Source organism: Atta cephalotes (assembly GCF_000143395.1).
Source record: "Atta cephalotes unplaced genomic scaffold scaffold00012, whole genome shotgun sequence".
Taxonomy (NCBI): domain Eukaryota; kingdom Metazoa; phylum Arthropoda; class Insecta; order Hymenoptera; family Formicidae; genus Atta; species Atta cephalotes.
The window spans coordinates 5039455-5050180 of record NW_012130076.1 but is presented as its reverse complement, the minus strand read 5'-3'; the positions used below and the strand labels follow the sequence as shown (position 1 = coordinate 5050180).

Genomic DNA, 10726 nt, shown 5'->3' with positions numbered 1-10726 from the left:
CCCTGACCTAATTACACCATTTTACTGAAGAAACTTTCAACTTCAATTGAAATGTAGTAATATCTGTGTAAAAAAATTTTCTTTGTATATTATGTAATGTAATTCATTTAATTTTTATTATCTAATTACGTTCATATTTTACTAATTTTTGAGAATTTGTGCACGTTTTAATTTTTAGACTTAAAAAATTATAGACATTTTAGGAAATTTATAATTTATATAGAATTATTTTTCATCTAAATTATATATAAATGATTTTCTAATACTTTGTATGTTTTTAAAATTTCAAGTTTCCATTATCCAAGTCTAAAGATTTGAATTCTTGGAATCGCAGTTCTTTCATAATTTTAATTAATGTCTTCTGTTATCCGATTAGATATGTTTTATCAACTTTAGAATTATATATTTTTTCATAATTTACCGAAAGTTGATAAAGTTTTTGTTAATTGTTATTGTTAGAGGAAAGGAATCAAAAATAACGCGAGTAAGTTGTAACACTTACATAAAAAAATGTTAAACAAATCAAGCAAACGAGAATGTACTGAAATGGATTAAAATGGATTCAGATTTTTAGAAATACGGATTCATGAATTTCTGAAAATCTGAATCCATTTCAATTCATTTCAATCCATTCTCGTTTGCTGGGTAATTTCGTTACTAATTTAACTAGTTGTAAATGAAGTAAAGAATGAATAACACATTTACCAATTGAAGAAATAGTGTAGCGGGTAACGTAGAAGATTCATAATCCCAGAAGTGTTAAGTTTTCAAATCTAAGGTGCGTTTTTTAATACGAATTTGAAATAGTTAATTTTAGATATAATTATATAAATGAGATATAATTATTATAAATGTCTTAGGAATAAAATTTGTAACTCTTAAATATGAATGTTTTTTTTTCGAATATTAAACTAGTATCATTCGGATTCAATCCATTTCAATCCATTCAATTCATTTTCATGAATTTGAAGCACGCATTAAAAAAATTTTAATCCATTTCGTTTGCTGGGAAATACGAAAGTGTATGAAAAAGATAGAAATTTGTAATTATTTATATTACAAACGTCTCTTCCTTACGCTCGTACATTTGGTTTATAATATAAGGTTTACAACTTATACCTCCCCCTTTCCCTCCCCCTCCCCTCCAGCAAATGAGAATGAATTGAAATAAATTGAAATGGATTCAGATTATCAGAAATATTGATTCACGAATGTGAAAATGAATGCTTTTCAATTCTGAAATGCATTTTTATTCATTTATAGAAATTGCATGGAGCATATCTGTATGCTTTTCAATCTAAAAATATTATTAGCTTTTTCTGTACAAAACACATTGTGAATACTGTTCAATACAAAATTTTAAATAGGAAATGCGATTTTTCAATCCAATTGCATCCAATTGAATCTAATTGAATCCAATTTAATCCAAAAAAAATATTCGCTATTTAAAATATGCATTCGGAAAAAATTTCAATCCATTTTAATCCATTCTCGTTTGCCGTATTACTTTTGACTCCATGCTATAGTTTCCCCTGATATATAATGGTTGTTCTGAAAAACATTCAACAAAGAAGCAGCTTTACAACTGTTGTAAAATTCTTCAACGATTGGTTCTTGTTTTTGATTCTTTATAGATCTAAACATATAAAAACTTATCGTATTGAAGAATTTTACGATTATAAAGCTTTTTTCTCTGCAGAATGCAGTAAATTTTTGCTATTGTAATTATATTGATACGTTGATGTAACTTTTTTCAATTATTTCTTTTTAATTCATTATTAATTTTTGAGAAAAATAAACTTATAAAATAATAGATAATAATTTCTTATAAAATACATTTATTTCATTGTATAATTGAACGACGGTAATGCAGTAAATTGTAACGAAAATCACACTTGTGGCGTCCTCGCTAGGATAACTTTAAAACTGCATGATGCAACCAATTCAGGGTATGATCAACGCGATGCAAACTCTTTGAAGCATTTTTTAATTGATCAGTGTAAAATTGATCATTTGTAAAATTCTTTCTTCTAATTGATCCATTAAACACTTCAAAGTATTTGTAGCGAGACTTTGATCATAGCCGTAGTATGTATACAGCACTCGTATATTTTTAGGCTGCCTTTTCATGCTGACGCTCGACGCTCATTTTCAGCGTCAAAAGAGGTCACGTGATTAAAATTAATGTTTGATATTCGTCAATTTTGATCATGTGACCTGTTTTGACGCTCGAATTGAGCGTCGAGCGTCAGCATGAAAATGTAGCCATATGTGATCAATGTGATGTATTTACACGTGGATTGAACAGATATTTTTTTGATATTAGTAAAGGAAAGATGAAGTTTTCATATAAAGTAAGATTTTTGTTTCAGAAGAATTGGAATTTATTATGAGTTTTATTTTTTGTAAATTGTGTTCTTTATTACTTAAAATTATTATGTACATACAATATTTTTAACCTATAATGTTTTGATATTTATGTTCCCTTTTATTTGCGATTAATAAGATTTTTAGTTGTATGTTTAGTTATAATACCTTTTATTAGTCCACTTACTGATAATTATAAAGAGACAAATAATATAATATATGGTAATTTTTAAACATGTATAAAATCATCTTCATGTAATATATATATGTATACATGAGATATATATTTATAAATTACAGTGAAATGCTTTCCATTTTTGTTACAGTTCAGTAATTTACTTGGCACAGTTTATCGTAAAGGAGATTTACACTTTACTCCAGATGGATCGTCAGTCATTAGCCCTGTGGGCAACCGAATCACAATTTTTGATTTAAAAAAGTATGTAATTATAAAAGTATTAATTTTACTGTAAATCATGCAACTTTAAAAAAAACATAAATTTTATATGATAATAATTATTACAAAATATTGTATAAAATGATTTTTTAGTAATAAATCTATGACACTTCCTGTTGAGAGCAGATTTAATTATATTACAATTGATGTATCGCCAAATGGAAATATATTAGTAGCGATTAATACAGGTAAGAAGACTTCTTTTTGTACACATTACTAAAAATTATTTAATATTATTTGAGGGAGTATTATATTTATTATGAAGGAATATTTATAGGAGAAATCACAGCTTTATAATATACTTGCAGATGGCGAAACTCATATTATTAGTTTAATAAGCAAAGTAATTTTACATAAATACAGATTTAAAGGACATCCTAAGCGTGTAAAGTTTTCTCCAGATGGAAAACATTTTGCAGTTTGTAAAGGAGGCGGTGGTAAGTATTTACTATTCTAAATTTATAAAAATGTATTAACGAAAATATAACATATATGTAAAATAATATATATTGTTTTTGTATTTCAGTATTCATTTTCAATGCACCTGGTTTACAAACAGGGGATTATAATCCATTTATTATGGAACATGCGTTTCATGGAGCTACTGCTGAGACAACATGCGTTAGTTGGTCTTTTGACTCGAAACTATTAGCAGTTGGTTCAAAGGATACTACTGTAAAAATATACAGTTTACAAAAATGGGCAAACTTTAGATGGATTACATTGGGTGGTCATTCTGATGTAATTGTGGCATGTTTCTTTGAAGCAAAACAATATGATGTGTACACTATTAGCAAGTAAATGATACAATTTAACATACTTACATTGTATTAGTTTAAATTTATTGTATAATTATTTTTGCTGACAAGAAATTTTGCACAATAATCTTATACAACTTGAATTCGCTTATTTATTTCGGAAGATTTCTTTTACAGAAATGGTCGAGTGTGTGTCTGGGAATGTACACTTGAACCAGATGATTTGGTTGAATGGGAACCGCCTTCAAAAAAAGAAAAACCTAAAGATAGTGATAGCGAGGATGACATAGATATAGACAAAGTTATAGAGAAAACTGAAAAACAAAAGGCTTATGCCGAAAAGAAATTATTAGACTCGGGTGAGAAAATTTCTTTATAATTTCTTTATTAAATTTCATTCTATGAAATTCCTGAATTTAATATTGTTTGTAAATAATTATAAAACTGACTAGAATGTAGTTGATTAAAAAAAATAATTTTTGTATTGTATATAGTAGCATATATTACATGTATAATAATAATTTATAAAAATATGTACATTTTTTTTTTCTAGACGATTTGCCACAAAATGATAAAGAAGAGGTTTCTATGAAAGAGAAAGACAAAAAAATCAAAATGTTGGGCTATAAAAAGCAAGCTACTTTCTATTTAGCAGACGAAGTTCATAAGCAAAGTAAAGATGCAAAACTTACTACAGCTGCTTATCATCAAGATACTCATATATTAGTTGTTGGATTTAGTAATGGTTCATTTTTCTTATATGAAATGCCGCATGCTAATTTGATCCATTCATTAAGGTATAATAATATTTTAATTATAAAATAATATTTTAATTATAAAATATGATTTAATATTTTTTAACTTTTAATATTATGTTAATTATATGTGATATTAGAGATTAACTAAATTACTATGTGATTTTACAGTATTTCTCGACAGCGTATTTCGTCGATTGCATTGAATTCTACTGGAGATTGGATAGCAATAGGATGCTCTCATGCTGGACAGCTCTTGGTTTGGGAATGGCAAAGTGAAACATATGCCATGAAACAGCAAGGGCATAGAACTAATATGAACTGTTTGGCATATAGTCCTGATGGTCAGTATATTATAACAGGTGGCGACGATGGAAAAGTTAAACTATGGAATACATTAACTGGATTTTGTACGCTTACGTTTCACGAGCATATCTCATCGATATCCAGTGTTCTCTTTAGTCACAATCGTAAATTCGTTGCGTCCGCTTCATTGGATGGAACGGTGCGAGCATACGATTTAGCGAGGTACAGAAATTTTCGTACTCTTACTTCGCCACGTCCTGTACAATTTTCTTGCTTGGCGATCGATGCAAGTGACGAATTTATTGCTGCGGGTGGTCAAGATTTCTTTGATGTGTATCTATGGAGTATGAAACTCGGGACTCTTTTAGAGGTGTGTATAACTTTATTCATCTAACGTTGATTTGTATTGTTCCAATTTTAACAATTATGTAGTTTAAATTATATATAATATACGTATACTAAGACGTATACTAAGTATGCAACCAAAATAATACGCTTAAAATATTCGATTTCAGATACTGAGTGGTCATGAGGGACCTATTGCAAGCTTGGTATTTAATCCCAATCCCGCTAGTACAGAATTAGTATCTGCATCCTGGGATAAAACATTGAAAATATGGAATGCTATTGAAAATGGCTCTGCACACGAGACTGTACGATTAAATGCTGATGCTCTGTGTGTAACTTACAAACCAAATGGAGAAGAAGTTGCTGTTGCTACGTTGGATGGACAGATTATATTTTTTGAATGTAAAACGGCAAGACAAACAGGCTTTATTGAGGGTAGAACCGATTTAGGTGCTGGTAGATCTAAAACAGATCTCGTCACGGCGAAAAAGAATTTACAGTCCAAGTGTGTAGCGAGAAACGCTATAATAATAAATCTCGTTTGTCGTAACGATGCATTATTAAATTCTATTTTTTAGAGCTTTTACTACATTATGTTATTCGGCTGACGGCACGTGCATATTAGCTGGTGGACGTTCCAAAAATGTGTGCATTTATAATGTTAAAGAATCAATATTGTTAAAAAAGTATGAAATCACTCAGAATAGATCTCTGGATGGTGTGGATGTAAGTTTATAATAATAAATATCGTGTAAAATGTTTTAATTTTTTTCTTTTATTATATATTAAATATAAATACAGAAGCAATTGCAAAACAAAGATCTATTCTTAATTCCTATTTTGGCAGGATGTTATAAACAGGAAATACATGTCTGAATTTGGGAACAAAGCTTTAATTGAGCATCGCGAAGGTGGAAACATATCGTTACATTTGCCAGGTGTTAGAAGTGGAGATATGGCAAGCAGGAGAGTCAAACTGGAAGTGAGAGTACTTTGTTTACAATTCTCTCCCACAGGTAGAAATAAATGATTTTTTTTAATTATTTTGTTTAAAGTAAGTATATTTAAATATGTTGTAAAATAGGACAAGCGTGGGCAGCAGCAACAACGGAAGGATTGTTAATATATTCTTTGGATATTGGATTAATGTTTGATCCATTTCAATTGGAACTTGGAATTACTCCGGATACTGTGAGAGAAACACTTGACAAATACGATTACGCAAAAGGTATAGGTATTTTTATAATAATAATAATAAGATTAACAAATAATAAGATTAACAAATAAATGCAATTGTTACTATTTCAGCATTAATGATGGCATTGAAGTTAAATGAGAAGTTATTAACGCAGCAAGTTATAGAGACCATTCCATACAAAGAAAGTGAGTTTATATATATATATATGTATATATTTTTTTTGTTTTTTAAATTAATTTCCTAATGATTTTAATAATGATTTGATATATAATAAATATTTGTTTGATTTCTGGCTGTTTAGTTGAGTTAACGATGACGAATATGTCAAATGTTTATATCGAGAAATTGCTGAAGTTTATAGCATCCGAATTTGAATCAACGAGGCATATACATTTCTATCTTTTATGGGTAGAAATAATCTTGACAAAATACGGGTCTCGGATTAATACTGCGCTTCAGATGCCAGTACTATTAATGCTGCAAAAGAATATGCAAAAGAAATACGATGATCTTAGTAAAATGTAAGTGTTATTACATTTTCTTCACTGTATATATATATATGTTATAAACATGGAAATAATTCGAAACACATTTTTTTACAGATGTGATTTTAATCAATATACGATAAGCTATGTACTGAGAATAGGAGATTTAAAATCTAAGAAAAATGTATCGAAGCTTTCTACAATTAAGATAGATGATGAATCTGATTTTTCCATAGAAGAAATGGATATAGATTAAGCTTTATTTAAATCTTTGTAAGACAACGATTTTTTAATAATAATAATAATAATAATAATTTTAATACAGGCTGTGTTCCAAAATTTATTGCTAGTACTAAAAACTAGTGTACGTAAACTACAGATTTTCAATAATTAGGAGTCAATTTTGAAACATAACCATAGTGTAAATACAAAAGTATTTTATAAAAATAAACGAAATGTAAAAAAAATTTATTTTTCTATCATATAAATAAAGATACATTTCAAACTTCTAGTCGACAACTCATTCACAAATTTTAAATACGAAAAGTGCTGATTATATATGGAATGCTAATACTGAGCATCACAAAATTCATATTATTGTATTGTGCTTTTCAGTAATACTATTGGCCAGTATAGAACGATGAAAAATAAGAAGAGTATAGGAAACATAATTCTGCTATAGAAATCTATTTTTTGAGAACGTGTTTTACTCGTTTGCACTATCTGACATTCGGGATCTAGCCATAGAGTTGGCAGTAGATGATCATTGATATGCTTCTTCGGTTTGGTTGCATAAACGAATTCTTCATCCCAAATGCTCTGTCTCTTCACCATCGCCATTAATCGCTGAAAATGAATAATCGTATTTAATAGATAAAATAAAATTTAACAGTCTTTTAAAATTATCAATAAGATTGTTATGAGCAATATTTAGACATGAACCGAAAACGAGCGAGAATCCGTGAAACTTTGCGAATCATTTTTAATATGTCGCAAGTCGAGCACTTTGACTACGACAAATTCTCCTAAGGCTGCGAACACGAACATCATACAGCCAGCCATCCACAAGTCTAAAGCCTGCATAAGCAAACGTGTATATTTTTATATTAGGAAAAATAAATTATGTCAATATGAGGCAATATTCTATTATACATAGTATTACAACAAGTATATAAAGAGATGTACAGAAAGTATGGAATACTTACATTTGCAAACTTACCTTGATATATGCCACCGGCGGAATATCGCTTTTAAGACCGGTGAACATCGTTACCAATGTAAGCATACTCGTCACCAGAAGAGCCACTCGACCAGGAATTGCATCCAAGTCCAACCAGAAACTGAACCAGGAAAGCATCACGACCAGAGTTGACGGTGCGAACGTTTGTATCAAGTGATGGCCGATCTGCCTCTCGAAGCGAAGGAAGACTACCAACCGGGAGAAATTTCCTGCGAGGTAATTATCAAATTATTAATTAGGATTTTTTTTATTCCATGTGATCTTTCATTCTATAATTAGAGTTTGTTATATATGTTTTTTTGGATTTTATGGATTTGATTTAATATAACGCATATATGTAATCATTGTTTCAATGATTATAAACATCGGACAAAGGGATTTAAATAAACTCTTGATTAAATTTCAGATTAAATGTGTATAAATATATTAAATTTTAATATACCATTTTTTTCGAGCATATAATCTATAGTTTCTTCGGATATTGCGGGCTTTCCAATATCATATTGCAAAAGCTTCAATTCAGGATTTATCGTAACACCACCCGCGCCCCACTTTAAACGCAATTTTTTTCTATTATAGGAAACTGTAACAAATAATTCGGATTTGTGTGTGAAACAAGTGAATAAATTTATCGAAATTCAAGAATATATAATTCTTTTCTCTTTTCTGCTATCATATTGTATGTTTTAAAAATAATTTTATAAAAGTATATATGTTTATACATTATAAATTGTTTTTGGAACTCGCATTTGCATTTTAAGTTTTAAGACCTTTACACATGCAAAACTTAAGACATAAGACTTAAGCAGTAAGGAAATTAACATGTTGGATTTGCTATTTATGTTATATCGTAAGGTCATAAGATTTCTATTATAATTGATCGATTTTTACTGTTTACATCTTGAATTTTTTATGTGCTATGACTTTTGAGCTTTACTTACAGCTTTCTATGTAAATTGGGCAGATTTGAATATCCATTGGGTACGATTGAAATTCCATTTGACAGGCAACAATAGCATTAATTCGGGCAGAATATTTAATAGTTTTATTCCGGTATAACGTGACCAACGAGAATTTGTGATTTAAAGTCGCAATCTCTGAAAAATTATTAATAACAGAACAATATTCACAATCAGATCTTATATTTAAAACCGTCTTAAGTACAGTAACCATCTTAAGAAATCACGAACCAAGGGAGACCATATATTAGTGTCTTATTAAGACATTACTGAAGTCTTGAAATAAGAACGGACTATGAATTCCGCTCAATTTAACACGAAGATAAATATGGCTTACCGGAAACTTTTGAATTTAAAAAATATGGATCCGGTTGCCAAAGATTATCGAAAAATTCCTGGGTAAGTATTACATAATCATCATCTTCCTCGAAAATATCTTCAGACATATTCAGTCGAGATTCTATCCAACTTTGACTGACGAACATGTCTACACTAATAAAGACAATTGTAATTTTATAATCTTTTACATCCAGATTTTGAACATCTATTTTGTCTTTTTATAACTTAAATTAAATATATCCTATTACTTAATTTAAATTAAAATGTTACTTTTTACATATTCTCTTATTTTTCAAAAGTGATACAATTCAAAAGATTAAGTTTTTAAATGTAATAAAACACATGTTATATATAAGAGTTAAATTATTATAAATATAGGGAATTATACATTATATTTAATTCATTTTTGATTATAACTCAAAAGAAGTTTATCATCATATCTTTAATTTACCGAAAGTCCATGTCTTCAACGTTGATAGAATTAATATCAACCACTAAAATGTTGAAGTTTACCACTACAGGTGCACCCGACGGCGGTCTAATTTCTGCAAAGAGTTTTATTATATATAGCTCATTATTCGTACAAGAAACGTAAATGTAAGCATCTTGTCCTGGTAAGCCGCACGTTACCTTTAACATAATGTTCTGGCAAAATTAGTCTCGACGTCATAGAGCAATTGTTGACATCGCTGAGCAAGCTGCGAAAAAAATTCTTTCATCATCATTAAAGTTTTTTTCTGTTTTATCCATTCATTATTAATGCAGTTTGTTTAACGCTTGTTGTTTTATTTGTATTGTATTATATCTTTGGTTACTGACTCATCGGAAATTCTCATTATATTAAACGAGGGAGAATACTAATCCTATAAGATTTAACATTCATCTAAACTACTATTTATTTTTTCGGTTAGATAACTTATTTGATCGCGCGAGAGAAAAATTGTTAGCAAGTTGATATCGTGTCTCTCTACGGAGAAGCAAAAGAAGGCATATTTACAAAGCTTGTCTCTTCTTTTTACGAGAAGTATGCAAAAAAATTGCTCTTAAGCGCACATCATTAAATTAAAAAGTAAGAACAAACAAATAAATGTTAACATTAACATAAATATATGTACATCAGCATTAATCATAACGATTTTTCATAGACTACATTAACTTGAAATTTTTCTATCTAGCAGAGTCTAGGAAACAACGGCTCGCTTCAGCCTGCAACTTTTTACTTGTTTCTTTCTAGAAATATATATGTTAAGAAACCCAGAAACAACACAAAGTTTAGATTTTAGAATCGGAGCGAATAAAACGTCTTATAAACATCTTTTAGACGTAGGTTCTCGCAAAAATGTCTTTAAAATGTCTCTGTATGTATCCCAATTTTGAACTCGTCTAAGAAAGAATCGGATCGAGACTATTGCCTTCCACAACTCGGATAAAAAATTGCTGCATGCAATTTTTCTTCGCCTATCTTCGCCTATAAAGCGATAAAAGACTCCGCGACAAAACAAAACGCTGTGCGT

General features: G+C 29.2%; 2 protein-coding genes across 2 annotated transcripts; one reads left to right on the top strand and one right to left on the bottom strand.

Moving 5' to 3' along the window:
* Positions 1–2336: 2336 nt before the first annotated feature.
* Positions 2337–6996, top strand: LOC105617273 (periodic tryptophan protein 2 homolog). Its single transcript, XM_012198839.1, has 15 exons — positions 2337–2354; positions 2694–2806; positions 2918–3012; positions 3133–3261; positions 3351–3621; positions 3760–3941; positions 4136–4379; positions 4509–5013; positions 5159–5496; positions 5570–5717; positions 5839–6007; positions 6076–6219; positions 6300–6374; positions 6491–6710; positions 6792–6996. The coding sequence occupies exons 1-15, from the start codon at positions 2337–2339 to the stop codon at positions 6928–6930; spliced, it is 2790 nt and encodes a 929-aa protein (XP_012054229.1). The 3' UTR covers positions 6931–6996.
* A 272-nt stretch (positions 6997–7268) lies between these two features.
* Positions 7269–9882, bottom strand: LOC105617271 (glycine receptor subunit alphaZ1). The gene is made up of 8 exons (XM_012198837.1): positions 9843–9882; positions 9664–9757; positions 9211–9365; positions 8856–9011; positions 8357–8497; positions 7894–8123; positions 7617–7751; positions 7269–7520 (listed from the first exon to the last, which is right to left on the bottom strand). Exons 1-8 carry the CDS (start codon positions 9880–9882, stop codon positions 7269–7271), a joined length of 1203 nt encoding a protein of 400 aa, XP_012054227.1.
* Positions 9883–10726: the final 844 nt, after the last annotated feature.

Coding starts and splice junctions, on each gene's coding strand:
- LOC105617273 (XM_012198839.1), top strand. Junction 5,497..5,569: donor AAAAAGAATTTACAGTCCAA/GTGTGTAGCGAG, acceptor TCTATTTTTTAG/AGCTTTTACTACATTATGTT. Junction 5,718..5,838: donor GATCTCTGGATGGTGTGGAT/GTAAGTTTATAA, acceptor CTATTTTGGCAG/GATGTTATAAACAGGAAATA.
- LOC105617271 (XM_012198837.1), bottom strand. CDS start 9,882: ATGACGTCGAGACTAATTTTGCCAGAACATTATGTTAAAG. Junction 8,498..8,855: donor CCCAATTTACATAGAAAGCT/GTAAGTAAAGCT, acceptor TATTTGTTACAG/TTTCCTATAATAGAAAAAAA. Junction 7,752..7,893: donor CGCCGGTGGCATATATCAAG/GTAAGTTTGCAA, acceptor TTGCTTATGCAG/GCTTTAGACTTGTGGATGGC.